This window comes from Salvelinus namaycush, chromosome 24 (genome assembly GCF_016432855.1).
Source record: "Salvelinus namaycush isolate Seneca chromosome 24, SaNama_1.0, whole genome shotgun sequence".
In the NCBI taxonomy this organism is placed as follows: Eukaryota; Metazoa; Chordata; class Actinopteri; order Salmoniformes; family Salmonidae; genus Salvelinus; species Salvelinus namaycush.
In genome coordinates this window covers 16,573,133-16,596,726 of record NC_052330.1, presented here as the reverse complement: position 1 = coordinate 16,596,726, position 23,594 = coordinate 16,573,133, and the positions used below count along the sequence as shown (strand labels likewise).

The window sequence follows — 23,594 nt, the reverse complement described above, 5'->3', positions numbered from 1 at the left end:
TCTCAATAGGTTTTCAGGCATTGATTTCTTCCAAGCCTGTAATTGTCTTGATAGAACACTCTCAAGGCACCTTTCAGCTCCTGCTGCTCTCCCAGAGAGAGAGCGAGAGAGCTGCATCTACCTGTGCTGCCGAGACTGGCCTGACCTTCCAAGGCTAAACAACCCCCAAAGACCCCGCTGACACTGAACTATTCAGGGTCATGTCATGTTTTTAACCTCTTCCTTCACACTCCACTCACCCGTGAAGGGGTTTTGCCCGTGCGTTGCTTCCTGCTACAGTACATTCATGTTATTGTAGCGGCCACAAGTTTGGATTGGTTTCATGCTTTCTCAGATAGCAGGCATATTTTTATTATCTCACGCGTGTTTGATTTTGTACCAAGTACCATTTTTTTGTTTCCATGGTGTGCAGGAAAACATATAAAAACATGACACCTCATCCAGCTGGAATGTTTCATCATATTGGATGAATTTAAACATTTCTATCAGTTGAATACGCGATTATGACTAGGGGCCATATATGGAAACATGCAGAAAAGCCTTGATATGAATGCATAGACCCTCTTTTTTTTAATCACGCCTCAGATATCTTTCACCCAGTGAGAGATCATTTTTGGAGACATTAACTAATATGCCAAGCTGTCTGACAGCTGCAAGCCCCGACCGGCCAGGCGGCCTGAAATTGATCTTTGTGCTATGGATTTCAGGGTGTCAGTTTGACAAGGCTTTGCACATTATAAAGAATAACAACTGTTTGCTATGCCTGCTGCGGTCTGAGGGGGCCTGGAGTCCTGGACCTCGATGTGAACCCCTGTGAAGTAGCGGCAGGGCTCTTCACGCTACCGTTTTATCCATTTGGCCCATTAACCACTGTACAGAGACATCCATCACGCCCAGCCTCAGCCTTGACTGATGAAGAAGCACCCTGGTGTCTCTGGGGAGATCAGGGGAAAGGAGAGATGAGCACTGCCTGCCCCAGAAAGACACAAAACATGAGGGAAGAAGGGAGGGAACCACCCAGTTTGCTTCCAGAGCCTTCCATTGGCTTCTTAGAACAGGTCTGCATCTATGTGGAGTGAGTTAAGCACAGGCAGTAGTCTAATACACCACAGCACACCCTCCAGCCTGTTCCTGATCAACGTGTGTGTGTGTGCGTGTGTGTGTGTGTGTGTGTCCAGGATTTAGCCTGCTACATGAGTACAGGGAGGAGCTCCACTGACAGACAGGTCAACACTACCCTGTTTCTGCCCTCAGGGTTGCTATGTTGTACATAGTGCTTTTACCCCATGCATACCTTTACCCAGGATCAACCGAATTGGGCCAAAATGCTTTTTTCTCCCCCCCCCGGTACAATTTATCACCTGCTTTAACACTGAGACACTTCTGCCTGTTGTAAAACTTGAGAAATGGGACCCTCCTGGCCTCTTCGGCAGTTAATTTGCTGGTGAAGGAGACAATCTGGGTCTCTTAGAAGCTTGTAAGCCGCTTTTGTTGATGTTAAACGTTTTCACCTAAAGAAACCCAACTTAATGCTCTCATCCACGGGTTAGGGGGTGAGAGTGATTCGGGGGGGTGAGAGGGATTCGGGGGGGGGGGGGGGGGGGGCAGCTGACTCCCGTACCCGCATGTATGGAAAATAACAGGAGGGGTGAGCTCCCAGTGCCCCTGCTCCAGACTGTGCTCCAGTCCATGCTCTATACTGTATGGCCCTTGAGCATGGGGCAAAGCAAAGCTCATAAAGGTACCCACCCAAGCCATACTATCCTATAAACCAGGATCAAAGCTGGATCTGAACAGCACTCTGTCATAACTTCAAATTTGGTTGCTCTTTTTTCTTCTTCTGGTAGAGAGAGAGCAGTTAGAGAGAGCAGTTAGAGAGAGCAGTTAGAGAGAGCAGTTAGTGAGGCTTCATTACTGGTCCTCCCACGGCTGACTCAGCTCCCTGGGGGAATAGGCCTAATGGAAGATTTGATAACTTTTGTAATGCTTTATTAATAGTTACTAGCATGTAATATGATCCCGTATAATGCCCTTTTAACACCCTGTCCAAATGGTATTTAAGTTGAAGGCACAATCCCTCACTCATGTATGTGCAGAATTGCATTGTATATTTCGTTTATAATGGACCTTCATCTATGGTTCCAATAGTGACTCCCCTATATTTGTTCTCATAGTTGTTCAAAACCAGTCTTGAGAATACACTGTATTATTCTTCCTGGATTCAATTAATATTCAAACATTTAATATAACTGCATGCAGCTTGGTGCACTTATGTCATTCTGATATACTGTAGATGTGAAGGTTCTTATGAATCACGTAGTTTTTTTCTCTTAATTTCTTCAGCCTCTGCGCACTTGGTGAACATAGCTAATGGTTGGAATTTTCCAGCTCGGCCACCACCCCCATCCTCACACTCACTCTCAGCTCAGGGAGGACAGGTCAGACTTCATTACTGGCCTCTAACTGACGCTCAGCCCCAACAGCCGCTGGCCCTGGTCTGCAACTCACCAGACGGCTGTGTCACCAGACACTTCCAAGATGTCACAGCGCCGTCTCGCCAAACCCTCTTTGTCAAGAGCTGCGGTTAGAGCTGGAGAGCCTTCAGACACTGTGGCCTTAGATGGCCAGGAGAGAGCAGAGAACATGGATAGAATAGTATAAAGAGGAGGTGGGAGGGATGAACATGTATCTCTTTACACAAAAGATACCCTGATATCTCTGTGAGATCAGTCCCAGGACAACAAACGGGTGTGCTGGATCAAAGAGACCCAGGCAGGAGCTAGAGGCACCGCTGTGCTTGAAACTGGATATTGTAGGTAAACAAAGAGGAATATGTGGTGCTTGAGCTTTTTACATGAGTTTACCTTTCTGTCTAGACATGTATGCACCGTATCACGTATCAAGTCTTAATGGAGGGCGTACCTTGAAATTGGGCCAAATGATGAGTAAATAAGAATTTGCCTAGTTAAATAAAGGTTAAATAATTTTTTTAAATAAAAAATGAGGGGGAGGTTTACTCTCAAAATGGCTGCCACTACAGGCAGGGAACTCTAGCCTGGTTACCATTCTGTTTAACTGCTCTAGCCAGCATGACAACTGCAACAGAGTTGGCTAAAGCAGCAACAGTATGTCAACTAGGGGTGGGCAGCTCATGTCAATCATGCGAAACTCCCAGATCTCCTTACCAAGCAGCTTCCAGGACTTAATAAGTTGTCTTCATAAAGGCACTGGGAGAGGACTTGATGGGTCAGCACAGCTGCTTGCCGTTGGTTCCGCTCCTTGACTTTGTGCAGTAGAGGAATCCCCGGTCATGCAAGAAGCAAATGGTAACACAGCCTCCCGTCTTGCAGAAGCCCGGTCCTCAAGGTCTGAATGCGGATGTTGGATGTGATGGGTTGGGGCTGGTTGGGCTGGCAGCTGAAAGCCATTGGTTCCACTGCTGGAGGTCTTGTGCAGCCTCTTGTACCGAATGTGTTCAGCAATAGAGACTTTGACCTGTTGTTCTGCTACAGGAATAGGCCAACATACAACAAAATTCATCTAGTACTGCCTCCTGTTGGATCTGTGTCAAGACTGACATGAAGTCCATCATCATGACTATGAAATTAAAGGTATTGGTGGTATATTGTAGGAATTATTGCTTAAACCGGTTAAACTGCTCATCATGGATCTAGTCTATTGAGCAAATAACTTATGAACACCATAAGCAACTACATTAATAATTCATGACATGGACATACTTATTGGGATAATGACTTATCGGTATCGGTAATTCGCCCTGCTCGGCCTAGTTGACAATGTCTGTTGGTTAGCTCAGTGCAGGGTTGGTGAAAGCATGTGCAATACCCATACATTCTTTGGGGTTGGTTCTGAAGCGCCTGGACTCAGGGGGTTAAGCTGGTTGCTATAAAGGGAGCGAGGCCACAGGATAATAAAGACATCTCTTGGACAGCTTGTAACTATTGGCTACAGTGTTGAAATCTGGCCTGTATGTCTGGAATTTGCACACGCCCATATTTCAATCCCAAGAATGTGGAGATGGCAGCTGTGACCTCCAGACCCGATGCACTGGCTGATGTAGCTGTCCATTTCCCTTCTACGAACACACAAACAAACTGTGCATTGACTTATTATCCAGCAATAACCTCTTATTCAGACTCACGTTTTCTCATACACGCTTGCATCCAGAGGCCTTGTTCTCTCCCCAAAATAACTATCAGAGACCTGTGCTGTGTAGATAGCTTGTAAATACAGTTTTACGAGCTTATAAGAATTAATACTGTACCTCATAAATCTATTTAAGGTGTACAATGGAAGTTGATGAGCCCTGACTTTGGTGGCTACTCCCTGATGATCAATACTTTTTAAAACTCAACATTTCACTGCTGTATGTTATGCCTATGATATCGTGCTGATATTTGTATTTCACCCTCAAGCCACTCTTACAATTCCATAACTTGAACAAGACTCTAATTGTGTGCAGTGTTCCAGTGAGTTTTAATCACAGGAGCAAATAATTGAGAGTTGACAGTAATTGGGCTGACTTGAGCACTTCATGCAGCCCCTTATTACAGAATATATGCTGTGTCTGTTAGCAGTTTTCCCTCCTCAGCTCTGTAACCCCTGACCCCTCTCTCTCCTCCCTTCACTCCACCACACGTCAACATGGCCACCGCAGCCTGACATGGCTGCTGCTCCCAAGTAACTTTATTAATTAACCCTGTGATCCATAAACATTCCCCTTTCGGGTAAATAGAATAACATTTAGGAAGGGTAGCTGTTGTAAGTTTGTGGAAGAATTGTGGGAGTTTGTTGACCGTGCATGTGATCAGAGGAGGGGAGGAAACCTGACTCTGTGGGTTGTCATCCTGCTGGATTTAGAGCCTGTGATCATCAGTCAACGGATTTCTCCTCCCCACCCCAGCACCTCCTCTCTTCTCCTTTAGCGGGTGTTTTTCCAAGGACATTAGTCTGCGTTTTTTCACGTTACTATCATTGACAGATTGGAAAAAAGAGAATTGAGACACAAAGCTGATATTTTTAATGCCAACTTCAATTCATATTCTAGGCTTATACTTTTTTTTTTAAGAGAAAAAAGATTTAAAAGTTTGCTTCATGCAAAAAACATGCTGAAATAGAATCTGAGGATTCTGATGTCTGTCGTAAATCCAAAGTATAGGGCTACCTCTGTTTTAGACATCTTCTTATTCGTTTGAAATGTGGTCAGGGTTCGGAAAGTTGCAAATAGAGCCAAAACAGATCGCGCAAATAAATGGCTCCACGAGTAAAGATGCTTTATGAATCCAGTTCAACAATTTACAATAACTCTCCTTCGTTCTGGGCCATATCTCCGTCCCGAATTCCGCCGTTCGAGGCCCGTACATGGAAACTAACAGACAGCATAGAATAAATGAAGCTACAGATTTTTCCTTGGCAAACAATGCTAACTTAAGGTAGGGGGAATGTGTTTTTCATTTGGCATTGTTAGTATCAGGCTCTCGTATTTTAAAAGGTTAAATCCCTGTCTACTTGAATGCAAAATAAATAGCAAAGAGCTTCACTCCAAGTTGGTAGTGTTAATGGGACTTAACTTGTGTCTACAATATGATGATTGTTCAAAGCCTTTGCCGTACAACATCTGGTTGTCGTATTAACATGTCCAGCTAACTTTAAAGTGGATTTACTGCCTCCCCAGAAGTTACCCTGTGGTGAAAAATTCCTGCCAATAGCTTTTGTTCATCTGTGCTTCACAGTGCCATGGCAACCACTAATTATAGCATTCCATGGATTCCCTTTTTAAAGGGGAGAAGGAGGAAAAATACAGCCACCTCCTGGCACCTGTGTGCGTGCACTGTGATTGGCTAATGCAGAGAATCGTCTGAGCTCACTTCCCTATTTGGGATACTGATTTCCTTGTTTACGTTTCTTGTGTAATCTTACCTTGTCCATGATGTGGGCTGTGAGGCCTGTGCCAAATTGTGACCGTGGTAGTGCAATACTCATGCAGGTTGCAGTGAATAGAAGATGAGAATGAGGATGAACATGTCACGGTTGCAGTGTAAAGTAATAATGTCTATCGTCCCTAGGACATAATGTTAGGACAGTCTGTCCACAGTTCTAGAGATTTTATATCTACCAGCCTGTGTGTATGTGATCATGTGAGTCTGTCACTGCCATTCGCTGTCAGTTTGACCAGTCAGAGTATATACTGAGTTTACATAACATTAGGAACACCTCCCTAATATTGCGAGTCACCCCCTTTTGCCTTCCAACAGCCTCAATCCGTCGGGGCATGGATTCTACAAGGTGTCGAAAGTGTTCCACAGGGAGGCTGGCCCATGTTGACTCCAATGCTTCCCACAGTTGTGTCAAGTTGGCTGGGAAACTGTTTAGTGTGAAAAGCCCACACTCAAACTGGTGCGACTGGCACCTACTACCATACCCCGTTCAAAGGCAATTAAATATTTTTTCTTGCCCAGTCACCCTCTGAATGGCACACACACCCTAACCATGTCTCAATTTCCTCAAGGCTTAAAAATCCTTCTTTAACCTGTCTCCTCCCCTTCAGCTACACTGATTGAAGTGGATTTAACAAGTGACATCAATAAGGGATCATAGCTTTCACCTAGATTCACCTGGTCATGTTTCTAATGTTTTGTACACTCGTTGTTTATGGCATATGAAGACATCTCCACCTAGGGCTGGGCGGTATACTGTATTTTACGATATACCGGTATTGATGCACGGACCGGTTTGGGTTTTTACTTTACTTTCTATAACGGTATTTGAATGTTTGGTTTGTTAAATGTGATACGCTGTGTATAATGTCAATTTTTATAGTTTACTTCGCTACTTGAGTCAAATCTATCCATGCCGCTTTCCACACAGTCCTAGCCCCGCCCCATCATTCAAGGAACAGATTTGCTGTTCCTTGACCACAAGACACTTGCATTAAGTCTGCATGGTCAATGCAGCGATTGCAACAATGTTGATGACAACGATGCTGTTTTCACTTTGCTTCTTAATATAAATTCACTAGCGTTCTATAATTACACTATTAGTTTGTGTTTCTTACATCTGCAAACAGCTAGTTTGTATTTTCTAAGCAAGTTGGGCCTAAATCTCGTTAGCCAGTAATTGTAGCCACTAATGCTAATCGCTAGCTAATAAATGTACAGAGTCAGAGCAAACGGAATTAGCTATACAGCCTGATACCAGTGATGGTGTAGACCTAAATCAGCATGTTGTTTGTGCAACAGTATCTTTTAAATCAAAGAGGAATACGTGACGCAACAATATGTTAGCTACATGAAGTAGCTAAGACAAAACAGTCAATGTAGCCACAGATTATAGGATCCCTAGGAAACACTTGTCAACACTTTGGTTCCTACCCTGTCACAATAACTCCTCCCTGGCATTTTCATTCGTTGTCATTTCTAATATTGTATTCAAAGTGCCCACTGTTATACAGTGCCTTCAGAAAATATTCACATCCCTTAACTTTTTCCACATTTTGTAACGTTAAAGCCTTATTCTAAAATTGATTAAATTGTTTTTTATTCCTCAATATACACACAATACCCCATAATGACAAAGGAAAAACAGGTTTTTAGACATTTTTGCAAATTTATAATAAAACAAACCCTGAAATATTACATTTACATAAGTATTCAGACCCTTTACTCAGTACTTTGTTGAAGCACCTTTAGCAGCGACTACAGGCTTCAGCCTTGAGTCTTCTTAGGTCTTCTCTGCAGTACCTCTCAAGCTCTGTCAGGTTAGATGGGGAGCGTTGCTGCACAGCTATTTTCAGGTCTCTCCAGAGATGTTCGATCGGGTTCAAGTCCAGGGTCTGGCTGGGCCACTCCAGGAAATTCTGAGACTTGTCCCGAAGCCACTCCTGCGTTGTCTTGGCTGTGAGTTTAGGGTCGTTGTTCTGTTGGAAGGTGAATCTTCACACCCAGTCTGAGGTCCTGAGTGCTCTGGAGCACGTTTTCATCAAGGATCTCTCTGTACTTTGCTCTGTTCATCTTTCCCTTGATCCTGACTAGTCTCCCAGTTCCTGCCTCTGAAAAACAACCCCACAGCATGATGCTGACACCACCATGCTTCACCGTAGGGATGGTGCCAGGTTTCCTCCAGACATGGCGCTTGGCATTCAGGCCGAAGAGTTCAATCTTGGTTTCATCAGACCAGAGAATCTTATTTGCCTTTTGGCAAACTCCGAGCAGGCTGCCATGTGCCTTTTTTACTGAGGAGTGGCTTCAGTCTGGCCACTCTACCATAAAGGCCTGATTGGTGGAGTGCTGCAGAGATTGTTGTCCTTCTGGAAGGTTCTTCCATCTCCACAGAGGAACTCTGGAGCTCTATCAGAGTGTCCATCGGGCTCCTGGTCACCTCTCTGACCAAGGCCCTTCTCCCCCGATTGTTCAGTTTAGCCGGGCAGCCAACGTTAGGTTCCAAACTTATTCCATTTAAGAATGATGGAGGGAACTGTGTTCTTGGGGACCTTCAATCCTGCATAATTTTTTTGGTACCCTTCCCCAGATCTGTGCCTCGACACAATCCATAATCCTCTACGGACAATTCCTTCGACCTCATGACTTGGTTTTTGCTGTGACATGCACGGTCAACTCTGGGACCTTTTTATAGACAGTTGTGTGCCTTTCCAAATCATGTCCAATCAATTACATTTACCACAGGTGGACTCCAATCAAGTTGTAGAAACATCTCAAGGATTATCAATGGAAAAAGGATGCACCTAAGCTACATTTCGAGTCTCATAGCAAAGGGTCTGAATACTTATATAAATAAGGTATTTCTGTTTTCTATTTTTAATTTGGTAACATTTCTAAAAACCAGTTTTCGCTTTGTCATTATCTAGTATTGTGTGTAGATTGCTGAGGATTTTTTATTTATTTAATCCATTTTAGAATAACGTAAAAAAAAATGGGAAAAGTCAAGGAATACTTTCCGAAGGCACTGTATTCTAACTATAGAATAAGAATAATAGTTTTATTTATTTACTATTTATTGTTATTTATTATTCATTTATTGTTATTTGTTATTGTTATTTATGGTTTTATTTATTATGATAAAAGGGCGCCGGGAAGAAATCAGTATCCCAATTATGCTATTATGTGGTTTTTTTCGCGTTATTTGTAACTTATTTTGTACATAATATTTCTGCGACCGTATTTTATGGCAAAAAGAGCTTCTGGATATCAGGACAGCGATCACTCACCTCGGATTAGACAAAGAGTTTTTCTACAACAAAGACGACGCACAAGACATTCTTCAAACACCCCACAGGACCGACATCCCCGTTATTTGCAAGAGGAAGCGACAGGTACAGGGGACAAAGAGCCGGATGCCTGGTCAGGACCCGGAGAAGGCGACTGGGAAAGCTGCCGTTACCGTCAATACTACTCGCCAACGTGCAATCATTGGACAATAAATTAGACGAGGTACGATCACGAATATCCTACCAACGGGACATCAAAACTGTAATATCCTATGTTTCACGGAATCGTGGCTGAATGACGACATGGATATTCAGCTAGCGGGATATGCGCTGCACCAGCAAGATAGAACAGCACACTCCGGTAAGACGAGGGGGGCGGTTTGTGCATATTTGTAAACAAATGCTGGTGCACGAAATCTAACGAGGTCTCTAGATTTTGCTCGCCTGAAGTAGAGTATATTGTGATAAATTTCAGGCCACACTACTTGCCTAGAGAGTTTTCAGCTATACTTTTCGTGGCTGTTTATTTACCACCACAGACAGATGCTGGCACTAAGACCGCACTCAATCAGCTGTATAAGGAAATAAGCAAACAGGAAACCACTCACCCAGAGGCGGCGCTCCTAGTGGCCGGAGACTTTAATGCAGGGAAACTTAAATTAGTTCTACCAAATTTCTATCAACATGTTAAATGTGCAACCAGAGGGAAAAAAATTCTAGATCACCTGTACTCCACACACAGAGACGCGTACAAAGCTCTCCCTCGCCCTCCATTTGGTAAATCCGACCACAACTCTGTCCTCCTGATTCCTGCTTACAAGCAAAAATTAAAGCAGGAAGCACCAGTGACTCGGTCTATAAAAGAAAAGTGGACAGATGAAGTAGATGCTAAACTACAAGACTGTTTTGCTATCACAGAATGGAACATGTTCCGGGATTCTTTCGATGGCATTGAGGAGTACACCACATCAGTCACTGGCTTTATCAATAAGTGCATCGAGGACGTCGTCCCCACAGTGACTGTACGTACATACCCCAACCAGAAACCATGGATTATAGGCAACATTCGCACTGAGCTAAAGGGTAGAGCTGCCGCTTTCAAGGTGCGGGACTCTAACCCGGAACCTTAAAAGAAATCCTGCTATGCCCTGCGATGAACCATCAAACAGGCAAAGGGTCAATATAGGGCTAAGATTGAATCATACTACACCGGCTCCGACGCTCGTCTTATGTGGCAGGGCTTGCAAACTATTACAGACTACAAAGGGAAGCACAGCTGCGAGCTGCCCTGTGATACGAGCCTACCAGACGAGCTAAATCATTTCTATGCTCGCTTCGAGGCAAGCAACACTGAGGCATGCATGAGAGCATCAGCTGTTCCGGACGACTGTGTGATCACACTCTCCGTAGCCGACGTGAGTAAGACTTTTAAACAGGTCAACATACACAAGGCTGCGGGGCCAGACGGATTACCAGGACGTGTGCTCCGGGCATGTGCTGACCAACTGGCAGGTGTCTTCACTGACATTTTCAACATGTCCCTCATTGAGTCTGTAATACCAACATGTTTCAAGCAGACCACCATAGTCCCTGTGCCAAAGATTACAAAGGCAACCTGCCTAAAGGACTACAGACCCGTAGCACTCACGTCCGCAGCCATGAAGCGCTTTGAAAGGTTGGTAATGGCTCACATCAACACCATTATCCCAGAAACCCTAGACCCACTCTAATTTGCATACCGCCCAAACAGATCCACAGATGATGCAATCTCCATTGCACTCCACACTGCCCTTTCCCACCTGGACAAAAGGTACACTTATGTGAGAATGCTATTCATTGACTACAGTCCAGCGTTCAACACCATAGTACCCTCAAAGCTCATCACTAAGCTAAGGATCCTGGGACTAAACACCTCCCTCTGCAACTGGATCCTGGAATTCCTGACGGGCCGCCCCCAGGTGGTGAGGGTAGGTAGCACAACATCTGCCACGCTGATCCTCAACACTGGAGCTCCACAGGGGTGCGTGCTCAGTTCCCTCCTGTACTCCCTGTTCACCCACGACTGCATGGCCAGGAACGACTCCAACACCATCATTTAGTTTGCAGACGACACACGACGAGACAGCCTATAGGGAGGAGGTCAAAGACCTGGCAATGTGTTGCCAGAATAACAACCTATCCCTCAATGTAACCAAAACTAAGGAGATGATTGTGGACTACAGGAAAAGGAGGACCGAGCACGCCCCCATTCTCATCGACGGGGCTGTAGTGGAGCAGGTTGAGAGCTTCAAGTTCCTCGGTGTCCACATCAACAACAAACTAGAATGGTCCAAACACACCAAGACAGTTGTGAAGAGGGCTCGACAAAGCCTATTCCCCCTCAGGAAACGAAAAAGATTTGGCATGGGTCCTGAGATCCTCAAAAGGTTCTACAGCTGCAACATCGAGAGCATCCTGACTGGTTGCGTCACTGCCTGGTACGGCAATTGCTCGGCCTCTGACCGCAAGGCACTACAGAGGGTAGTCCGTACGGCCCAGTACATCACTGTGGCTAAGCTGCCTGCCATCCAGGACCTCTACACCAGGCGGTGTCAGAGGAAGGCCCTAAAAATTATCAAAGACTCCAGCCACCCCAGTCATAGACTGTTCTCTCTACTACCGCATGGCAAGCGGTACCGGAGTGCCAAGTCTAGGACAAAAAGGCTTCTCAACAGTTTTTACCCCCAAGCCATAAGACTCCTGAACAGGTAATGAAATGGCTACCCAGACTATTTGCATTGTGTCTCCCCCCCAACCCCTCTTTTTACGCTGCTGCTACTCTCCGTTTATCATATATGCACAGTCACTTTAACTATACATTCATGTACATACTACCTCAATTGGGCCGACCAACCAGTGCTCCCGCACATTGGCTAACCGGGCTATCTGCATTGTGTCCCGCCACCCACCACCCCCTCTTTTACGCTACTGCTATTCTCTGTTCGTCATATATGCATAGTCACTTTAACCATATCTACATGTACATACTGCCTCAATCAGCCTGGCTAACCGGTGTCTGTATGTAGCCTCGCTACTGTATATAGCCTCGCTACTTTTATAGCCTGTCTTTTTACTGTTGTTTTATTTCTTTACTTACCTATTGTTCACCTAATACCTTTTTTACACTATTGGTTAGAGCCTGTAAGTAAGCATTTCACTGTAAGGTCTACACCTGTTGTATTCGGCACGTGACAAATAAACTTTGATTTGATTTATTTCCATGATTCCAAAAGTGTCAAATAGCATTTGCAACATTTGGTTAAAAATTAGGCCTAGATTGTTTGCCCATATCGTGCAGCCGTACATGGCAGTGTGGAAATGATCTCAAATGAGTACAGGAAATACAGAAATGTATGAAAATGCTGGAAATTATTTTTGGATAAAGTTGAATTGAACAGTATAAAACAATCAGAATGGAGAAAGACCCATTGAAATCACTTAGAATGTATGTATTGATACCCCAGGATCACTCACTACTCATAAAGCAAATGTAGAACTTTTATTATTCAAAAACATAAAATATAGTAAAATACCGCCATACCATCCAATTCTTTTAAAATACCGTGATATGATATTTTGGCTATATTGCCCAGCCCTATCTCCGCCCCACCTCTACCCTCCCTCTCCCCATGTTCTCACCCTTCGGGCCTTGCTCTTATCTGTCCTGGGCCCTGTGTGATCCGGTGGCCGAATCTGATTCCCTCTGACTCGTGCTTGCACTCTGCGGTCCGTAGGCTTCCCACTGATCTGGGAAGGTGCTGATGGGAAGTCCAGACACATCCGGAGCCACTGAAAGCTTCTTTTGGCAACGGGGAAGCCCAGTGTTGATCCTCTCTGTCTGTTTATGGCACAAGAGAGATCACACTAATGGGACTCTAGTCCTCTAAAACTATTACCTGTACTGGTTCTTCATGCACTGCAGCACTGTGTGGGGCTTTGTAGGTTAGAAACACAAAGCAGACCTAAAAGAGATTGATATTGATGTTACTCTTGTCTAAACCGGTTAGTGTCAGAGATTCTTCAGGCACTACATGTGTGTGTGGTTTTCGAATACATTATCTAAAGAAAGATTGATTGTATTTTTTTTAATGAAACCAAAAGTTCACCAAAAAGAGGTCACTGTCCCCAGAGGGTATGTAAGTTTGAATAGAGCTAGTTGTTCCACACAAGGTGTGTGCTGCATTGCTGCTCAAAAACCTTTCATGAAAAAACATATTCCCCCTGCACGGATGCCGGGGCAAATCTGGTTTTGATTGTATTTTGCTTTGACTTCTAAATGTAAATCTGATTTATCTCTCTTTTGTTTTTCAGCCCTGCAAGGCCTTTTCGGTTCCCAAAAAGGTAAGATCTACCAAAAATAATTTTATTTTTTATTATGAAAGCTCTCCTCTCGCTCTCCTTGAGTCCATCAAAACCCTGCCGAGCTGTCATTCCTGTGTCGTGAATCATCAGAGTTATCGATGTGGAAAGGGCTCTGTGCCTGGAACCTGCTAACCACCTCCCATGCTCCTCTACAAGACATGCCTTCCCCTGAGTTTCCCTCAAGTCAGAACACTGAATATACTTAAATATCTACATGACGTTTTGACAAATTCAATAATTTTGAATTTGAGCACCTTATACTCTTTTGGATATTCTACTAGTGTATCAATGTACCCTTCTCTTTTCTGTTTGGTTATCAGTACATATAATATTCGTATAGTTATAAAGCCATCAGCTTTGTGCTTAATCAATACCTGACCTTCATCTCCAGCTATGCAGAGCTGATTGCTGATTGGCCAGTGGTGGTGCTGGGGGTGTGTACAGTCCTCATCGTGGTGTGTGCCCTGGTGGGTATTCTGGTGCCAGACCTGCCAGACTTCTCAGACCCCTTACTGGTGAGTAAGCCATGCCAATCGAAGGAAGGCACAAAACTTTCTGCATAGAAAATACTGGACTTTATTTTGATCAATATTGAAAACCTAGTGTTTCTGGCACACCAAAATCATTATATTGAGTGCATGTGAAGAGTCCAAGATGTCGAAGGTCAATTTCCTAGTGAACTAAATAGATGTCCTCTGTTTGTCTGTTTCTTCAGGGATTTGAGCCACGAGGCACGGCCATAGGCCAGCGATTAGTCACATGGAATAACATGGTGAAAAACACAGGGTACAAAGCAACCCTAGCTAACTACCCATTCAAGTATGCCGATGAGCAGGCGAAAAGGTAACAAAGCCGAACTCACAGATCCTGTCCATTTAATGTCATCCTTCTAACCCTTTAGTGACACATGTATTGATTCAACATCCCTGATGAAGGGGGCTGATCAGGATCAGGCCTCAGGCCATGAAATGGGGTGATGGATCCTGCTGACAGACAGAAACAGACAAGCACACACACTAAATCTCAATCCCATCCTGCAAGAGGATTGGTGGGGGAGGTTGTTCAAGCCCCGGCCCATCTCCATTACTCATCTTGATCACTGGGGAGAGGGGGCTCCAGGGTCAGACCTGTCAACAGGACTCTGCATCATTCTGCCTCGGCCACTCAGTCTCCTCTGACAGACTCCTGATTAAAGGAAGAATGTCTCTGTCAGATGATGTGTCCCCGAAACCCCTGCTCATCACAATGATCTGGCTATTATAATGATTATAAAAATAGAGATTGCAATGTGATAGTGATCACTTCACCGATTATGATATAATCACTGGCTTTGTAATCGCTTAAACGGGTCGGTCTAAACCCGTTTCCTTAATTTGTTTTAAGAATGACCTTTCAGTACTCTTTGGTTACCATGTGCAAATCTCTGCTGTGTGTTTGCTTTAAGCGGATTCAGTCTCATTCTGTCATATGGATCTTCAGAATTGATAGGAAACTTAATTGTAATGTATGAAGTGTTAACAGTGCAATCACACCATTACTTTTGTATTCCAGTCACCAAGAGGACAGGTGGGCTGAAGATCACTTTGACAGAGATAAAAGACAAGCTGACTGGGACTTCAGTAAAGACAGTTTCTTCTGTGATGTCCCAGGTACAAACTCATCACGCTTCTCCTGTTTCAAGTGTTTGTCTAGTAAGTGTTTGACTGACAATGTTTAACTGCGATGAAATGCTAACCGGATGCTCTTAATGTATGTGCAGGTGACAGATACTCCAGATTAGTATTCACATCTGCAGAGGGGAAGAACCTTTGGAATATACAAGCAATTAAATCCATGTGCAATTTGGACAATACACGGGTAAGTGGAACAGCACTGTTGATGATGTGCCTCAGCATTTGCTCATGTCAAATTGTGCCATGTTAATAATTTTTAAATGCGTGAACTAAGCCCCATCATATTAGAAATTGTATGTTGGTAGTCTATGCTGCCTCAGGCTGGAACTAACCAAACGGATATATTGGCCTTGTCTCCTGTTATGGTCTCCTTGGGTAAATAGTTATGTTCTAGTCATACTCTGTTCTTATATCTTGTTGAATTGTGTTGTCCCCAGGTGCGCTCCCACCCCCAGTACTGGAGCCTGTGCCAGCGCACCACCGACGCCTCCTGCTGCCCCAGCTGGACCCTGGGTAACTACGTGGCCATCCTCACCAACAAGTCCTCCTGCCAGAAGATCACAGAGCGCGACGTGTCACACACCCTCAAGATCCTGCGCTCCTGCGCCAAATACTACCACAACGGAACGCTGGGCCCCGACTGCTGGGACATGACCACGCGCAGGAAGGACCAGTCCAAGTGCACCAACGTCCCCCGCAAGTGCACCAAGTACAACGCCGTTTACCAGATCTTCCACTTCCTGGTGGACAAAGACTTCATGAGCCCAAAGAACACCGACTACCTTATCCCTGTCCTGAAGCACGGCATGCTGTTCTCCCCCACGGAGAAAGGGGAGACCATGATGAACATTTACCTGGACAACTTTGAGAACTGGAACTGCTCGGACGGTGTCACCACCATCACAGGGATTGAGTTCGGTATCAAGCATAACCTGTTCCAGGACTACCTACTGACGGATACCGTGTATCCGGCCATAGCCATAGTGATTGTGCTGTTTGTCATGTGTGTGTACACCCGCTCTGTGTTCATCACCCTGATGACCATGATCGCCATCATCAGCTCCCTGATCGTGTCCTACTTCCTGTACCGCATGGTGTTCGACTTTGAGTTCTTCCCCTTCATGAACCTCACGGCCCTCATCATCCTGGTGGGCATCGGGGCAGACGACGCCTTTGTGCTCTGTGACGTGTGGAACTACACCAAGTTCGACAAGCCCAACGCTGAGCTGTCGGAGACGGTGAGCATCACTCTGCAGCACGCCGCCCTCTCCATGTTCGTCACCAGCTTTACCACGGCTGCCGCCTTCTACGCCAACTACGTTAGCAACATCACCGCAATCCGTTGTTTTGGCGTTTACGCCGGCACGGCCATCTTGGTTAACTACATACTGATGGTGACCTGGCTGCCGGCCGTGGTGGTGCTCCATGAGCGTTACCTGCCCAACATCTTCACCTGCTCTCAACCTCCCCCACAGCAGAGTGGGTTCTGCACTCTCTGGGCCAACCTGTGCCAGAAGGCCAGCAAGTGCCTGTTCATCGTCTCCGAGGCCTCCCGAATCTTCTTTGAGAAGGTGCTGCCCTGCATCGTGATCAAGTTGCGCTACCTCTGGCTCTTCTGGTTCCTGGCCTTCACAGTCGGAGGGGCGTACGTGGTGTGTGTCAACCCCAAGATGAAGCTGCCCTCCCTGGAGCTCTCAGAGTTCAAGGTGTTCCGCTCCTCCCACCCCTTTGAGCGCTACGACGCAGAGTACAAGAAACTGTTCATGTTTGAGAGAGTCCACCATGGGGAGGACCTGCACATGCCCATCACCATCATCTGGGGGGTCACCCCCGTGGACAATGGGGACCCCCTCAACCCTAAGAACAAAGGCAAGCTTATGCTGGACAACACCTTCAACATTGCCAGCCCAGCCTCCCAGCTGTGGATCCTCAACTTCTGCCAGAGGCTAAGGAACCAGAGCTTTGTGTTCCAGTCGGAGGAGCAGGACTTCACCAGCTGCTTCATTGAGACCTTTAAGCAGTGGATGGAGAACCGAGACTGTGAAGAGGCCTCAGTCTACCCTTGCTGCAGCCAGTCAACATTCCCCTACAAGCAGGAAATCTTTGAGCTGTGCATCAAGAGGGCCATCATGGAGTTGGACCGCAGCACCAGCTTCCACCTGGACAGTAAGACCCCCGGGCCTCGCTTCGACATCAACGACACCATCCGGGCCATCGTCCTGGAGTTCCAGAGCACCTACCTGTTCACACTGGCCTATGAGAAGATGCACCAGTTCTACCATGAGGTGGACACCTGGATCCAGGAGGAGCTGAAGAACGCCCCGGCCGGGCTGAATTACGGCTGGTTCGTCAGCAACCTGGAGTTCTACGACCTGCAGGACAGCCTATCGGATGGCACTCTTATCGCCATGGCATTGTCCGTGGTGGTGGCCTTCGTGGTCATGCTCCTCACCACCTGGAACATCATCATCAGCCTCTACGCCATCCTCTCCATCGCGGGCACCATCTTCGTCACGGTGGGCTCGCTGGTTCTATTGGGCTGGGAGCTCAACGTGCTGGAGTCCGTCACCATCTCAGTGGCGGTGGGTCTGTCGGTGGACTTCGCCGTGCACTACGGAGTTGCTTATCGCCTCGCCCCTGACCCCGACCGTGAGGGGAAAGTCGTCTTCTCCCTCGGCCGGATGGGTTCCGCTATTGCCATGGCGGCGCTCACCACGTTTGTCGCCGGGGCGATGATGATGCCGTCCACGGTGCTGGCCTACACCCAGCTGGGCACCTTCATGATGCTCATCATGTGCATCAGTTGGGCCTTCGCCACCTTCTTCTTCCAGTGCATGTGCCGTTGCCTAGGCCCCCAGGGCACCTGTGGACAGATCCCCCTGCCCAAGAGGTTTCAGTGCCAGGCTTTCAAAGAGGGCACCACCAACGTCCCCTCGCCCCAGGGCAAGCATGGCACCAAGTACCAACTGGACAGTCGAGGAGGGGAAGTGGAGCATGAGCATTATGAGCTGGAACCATTAGCTTCAAACCCTAGGAATGAGGAGAAACCTGCAGAGGAACAGGGGGCGTGCACCCAGCTCTATAATGGAATAGCCCCCCACTCTGCCCTCTGCACACACATCCCCTTTAAGAGCAAGGCAGAGCCCGGCAGAGGGCCCTGCTCTGAAAGGGGACTGGGCACACTGGCTACCAAACCCAGATCCAAATGCCAGTACTCTCATAACACAACCTGTACATGTGGGGACCCCCCTCCTCCTCAGCAGTCTATGGGTATGCAGTGGACCCCCCACCCATGCACTCAAACAACCCAGGACTCCCCATGCCCCACTCCTCAGTTCCCCCTCACAGGCAGCCATGCCAACAAAGGCCAGAACTTCCTGTCCACTCTGGACGCCGTCTACAAACCCATAGATTGCCGTATGAACTATGTACACTGTCCCCCATCCCATTTCCACCACTGCACCCCGGGCAGGATGCCCAGACAGGGCCCTCACAGCTGCCACCTCAGAAGCTACTGTGTTCACACTGTCCCCGTCCTGGGTGGCCTCCCCAGGGACCAGAGCTCTGCCCCAGACCCATCTGGGCTGGAGGATTCACACCGGACTGGAGGGTCCTCTGGCCCTGGTGACAGTCCTAACACCCCAGCTCAGACTCAAGGTCCTCCTGCCTCCCCTCTGGGCTGCACGTTAGCCCACACACACCAAGGCTGCTGCAGGGCCAACCATGGAACGGTAAACGCTCCAAGCGTGGATAATCATGTGTCCACCGCAACGCAAAAGGGCGCTTGTCATAAGATGCCCAGCAACCAGGAGAAGCTTGAAACTAGTACTACTCCCATCACACAGGAAGAAAGTGTTGAAAAGTGCAAACAGAACCCCAAAAAGGAGAGGGCATCCTCAGCCTCTCCTAAGAAACTCTACTGTTTTAACAGAACTTTGAAAGTAAAGTGCAATTCTGTCGAGTTTAATGTGCCAAAAGCTGAAGCCAATGTGCCTGCTCTTGCAATAAATTCAAAACCCTTGTCTGAAAGTTTATGTTGACAGCAAATAAACGTAAAAGATAATTCTGTTAGACTATATCTAAAGAATAAACGTTTGTCATATCAAGCTATAATGTGCAGTGTCCCTGTGCAATTAAAGTGCTTGGTATATTTCATAGACCAAGTGCCTCATGTCTTTCATCTAAAAGTATGGTCCTATATGTTCTGTGATTACTGTATCTACTGTGCAGATAAAATTGGTTTGATCAGTCAGATGTACTGTTTTTGAGTACACAGTAAATATGTGGTGTGTTTATGGAGCTCTAACATGTCTAAGGAAAGGTGAACCATTTTACATTATTCTCTACAGGCCTTTTTAGTTAGACGTCTGTTTCACGTTGCCACATGCCTCTCGGTCCAATATGAAAGATGTACTGTATGATTATAAAGTCATTTTAACCCAATTGTCTGTTTTTTCCCACAGCTCCTATAGTATGAAATGACAGTATCTCAAGGTTTTGTTCAAAGGGCATGGTTTGGAATAACAAATGGTACACCTGTTTCATTGTCTCACTCCCGCTGGCGCCTTGAGAAGATGTGCTCTGTCTGGCCTGAGGCCACAGTGCTGTGCTGGGCTCTCATACATCACACAGACGTTTGATTTCTAATCTCCACTCCCCAAGAGCCTGCATCACATTCCAAGCTGGTCATAAACTGTAAGTCTATGAGAAATGCTGACGTCCTACAGCAGGGATCCTCAACTAGATAAAAAATAAAATATTGAGCAGATGGTAAGGGGACCGGAACATAAGTACAAATTATTTGTAGACTGCAAATTGACCGCAAGAAGCCCAAACAGATATATATTTGACTAAAACACAATCATTTGAAACCTTGCTTATATTTGGATATAATCACATCTCTCTATTATGCATGGGAATACTTGGGAACAGATCTCCAAAAATAAAATCACTTGGAGTTGATTTTTCATTCGCATGCCAAATTCCCAGTTGGGGAACCCTGTTATAGACCATCCACACCCCTCATCCACAGAGTCATTTTCTAACAGTGACCAAGGACGTATGTGAAAAGGGCATGAATTTCAAAGATAAACTCTAAAACCCAACAATAGTATAACACATGGGTCCTATCATTTGATTTTGTAACATATCAATTACATGCTATTTTATTACCTTTCTCAGAATCTTTGGCTGCCCTTTGTTAACTCCGTCCAATAAAATGTATCCTATTCATTTACAAATTCCATTCATTCACGAATCCTGTGTTTTATTTGCTCTTCTGGCTCCCGCCATCCAGCCCCCCTTCTAACAGGTTTCCCTGGTGGTCCAAGATCCTGGCCAAACCTTCTGCTACAGAGCAAACATATACATTAGACCAGGCTCTGTAGGCAGTATGACTCACTATAGCACAGCATACAGATTTATAATTACACTTTCAGTCTTGAATTAGTGTCAGATGCGCAGCTCTGAACTTGTATTGTAGGCTACCAGACGCCTGTAATTATCTGTGAGAGACACACCAAGCTGGCACTGTAGCTCATCTCCCCTTAGTCTCTGACACCATCACCCTCTCAAAAACAAAGATCAGCAGCAACTCTTAACTTTGATCAGGGGTACAATAAAACTATGACATATTGTGAGTGGGGAGAAATTCCTCTAGCGACTGCTATGTCCTCTCTAATTACTCCCTTCACTCCCTCTCTCTTGCACACTCTCAGGCAAGGGTCATACAGGAACTAGGCACGGACATTTCTTAGCTCTAGTTCCAGCTAATACATATCCCTATCCCTGTTCAGCCCTGCCAATTACTGAGGGATGCAGATTGGATTTTAGGTCAGTCAGGTGTGACTGTTCGAACCTCTCACCTCGCGCTACCTGGAAGCTTTTCAAAATGACATGTCTCCTGTGTAAGCTTGCCCTTGTTTAACTACCCCCAATGTTTCTGCAGCCCTGACCCCTGCCCTGAGGAATGGTACAGATACATCAGTATGTGCTTTTGACTGGGGAGGAGGGGCTAGCCACTTCACTGCAAGGAGACGACTACAAGAAAGATACACTATTTATACAAAAGTATGTGGATACCCCTTCAAATGAGTAGATTCTGCTATTTCAGCCACACCTGTTGCTGACGGGTGTATAAAATCAAGTACATGAAATGGGTTTCCATGACCGAGCAGCCGCACACAAGCCTAAGATCACCATGTGCAATACCAAGCGTCGGCTGGAGTGATGTAAAGCTCGCTGCCATTAAACTCTGGAGCAGTAGAAACCCGTTCTCTGGATTGATGAATCATGCTTCACCATCTGGCAGTCCAACGGACTAATCTGTGTTTGGCAGATGCCAGGAGAACGCTACCTTACCCAATGCAGAGTGCCAACTAGGAAGTTTGGTGGAGGAGGAATAATGGTCTAGGGCTGGTTTTCATGGTTTGGGCTAGGCCCCTTAGTTCCAGGGAAATCTTAACGCTACAGCATACAATTACATTCTAGACAATTCTGTGCCTCCAACTTTGTGGCAACAGTTTGGGGAAGGCCCTTCCTGTTTAAGCATGACGATGTCCTTGTGCACAAAGCAAGGTCCATACAGAAATGGTTTGTAGAGATCGGTGTGGAAGAACTTGACTGGCATGCACAGAACCCTGACCTCAACCCCATCGAACACCTTCGGGATGAATTGGAACGCCGACCGTGAGCCAAGCCTAATCACCCAACATCAGTGCACAACCTCACTAATCCTCTTGTGGCTGAATGGAAAGAACTCTGATGATTTTTGCCTGATAAATGGTTACATTGTAACTGGGGGTTGACGCCTCATATCTCAGGAAGAAGACCTTCAGACTACTCAATCTATATCATGAAGGACTAGCCGTTAGTCTGTATACTCTGAATATTAGGCAGAGAATGATGTGTGATAAACCTACAGATAAGTACCAAAATAATGGAAACACTTGAGTAAATGAGGGATACACAGTATATTGAAAGCAGGTTCTTCCACACAGGTGTGGTTCCTGAGTTAATTAAAGATGCATTATGCAGAATTTGCTCCGCCATTTGCTGATTACTAAAATTCTAATAGTTTGCCTAATTTCAGTTTTTGACAAAACAAGCAAGTACAGTGACAGTGTTTTCCACCATCTTCACCAAAACACCAAATTACGGAACATCTTGTGGAAGAATGCTATCGCATCTCTCCAATATAGTTCCAGACCATTGTAGAATCTATGCCAAGGTGCATTGAAGCTGTTCTGTCTCGTGATGGCCCCACGCCCTACTAAAACACTATGTTGGTGTTTCCTTTATTTTGGCAGGTACCTGTATATTGCCATGACTTGGGTTGATTTAACCTGGTATTTCATTGTGCACAGCACATTAAAATGAGTATATGATGCACAGCTGTACCCTGAAGTTCACCTTACATAGCTTACAGTGGCTTGCTAAAGTCTTCACCCCCCTTGGCATTTTTCTTATTTTGTTGCCTTACAACCTGGAATTAAAATATTAAGGGTTGTATCATTTGATTTACACATCATGCCTACCACTTTGAAGATGCAAAATATGTTTTATTGTGAAACAAACAAGAAATAAGACAAAAAAACAGAAAACTTGAGCGTGCATAACTATTCACCCCCCCAAAGTTAATACTTTGTAGAGACACCTTTTGCAGCAGTTACAGCTGCAAGTCTCTTGGGGTATGTCTCTATAAGCGTGGCACATCTAGCCACTGGGATTTTTGCAAATTCTTCAAGGCAAAACTGCTCCAGCTCCTTCAAGTTCTGCTGGTGTACAGCAATCTTTAAGTCATACCACAGATTTTCAATTGGATTGAGGTCTGGGCTTTGACTAGGCCATTCCAAGACATTAAATGTTTCCCCTTAAATCACTTGAGTGTTGCTTTAACAGTATGCTTGGGGTCATTGTCCTGCTGGAAGGTGAACCTCCGTCCCAGTCTCAAATCTCTGGAATACTGAAACAGGTTTCCCTCAAGAATTTCCCTGTATTTAGCATCATCCATCATTCCTTCAATTCTGACCATTTTCCCAGTCCCTGCTGATGAAAAACATCCCCACTGCATGATGCTGCCACCACCATGCTGCACTGCGTGGATGGTGTTCTCCGGGTGATGAGAGGTTTTGGGTTTGCGCCAGACATAGCATTTTCCCTGATGGCCAAAAAGCTAAATTTTTGTCTCATCTGACCAGAGTACCTTCTTTCATATGTTTCGGGAGTCTGCTTTGCAGATCCTTCAGAGTTATCTTTGGTGTCTTTGTTGCCTCTGA

General features: G+C 45.7%; 1 protein-coding gene across 1 annotated transcript in view; it reads left to right on the top strand.

The window, feature by feature from the left end:
• Nucleotides 1-20,550, top strand: part of LOC120019016 (protein dispatched homolog 1-like) — a 29,558-nt gene extending 9,008 nt beyond the window's left edge. The window contains exons 3-8 of the mRNA XM_038962204.1: nucleotides 13,595-13,624; nucleotides 14,037-14,160; nucleotides 14,361-14,488; nucleotides 15,197-15,294; nucleotides 15,405-15,502; nucleotides 15,756-20,550. Coding sequence (XP_038818132.1) covers nucleotides 13,595-13,624; nucleotides 14,037-14,160; nucleotides 14,361-14,488; nucleotides 15,197-15,294; nucleotides 15,405-15,502; nucleotides 15,756-19,358 — 4,081 coding nt within the window. The 3' untranslated portion in view covers nucleotides 19,359-20,550. The remainder of the gene's footprint in view (nucleotides 1-13,594; nucleotides 13,625-14,036; nucleotides 14,161-14,360; nucleotides 14,489-15,196; nucleotides 15,295-15,404; nucleotides 15,503-15,755) is intronic.
• Nucleotides 20,551-23,594: the final 3,044 nt, after the last annotated feature.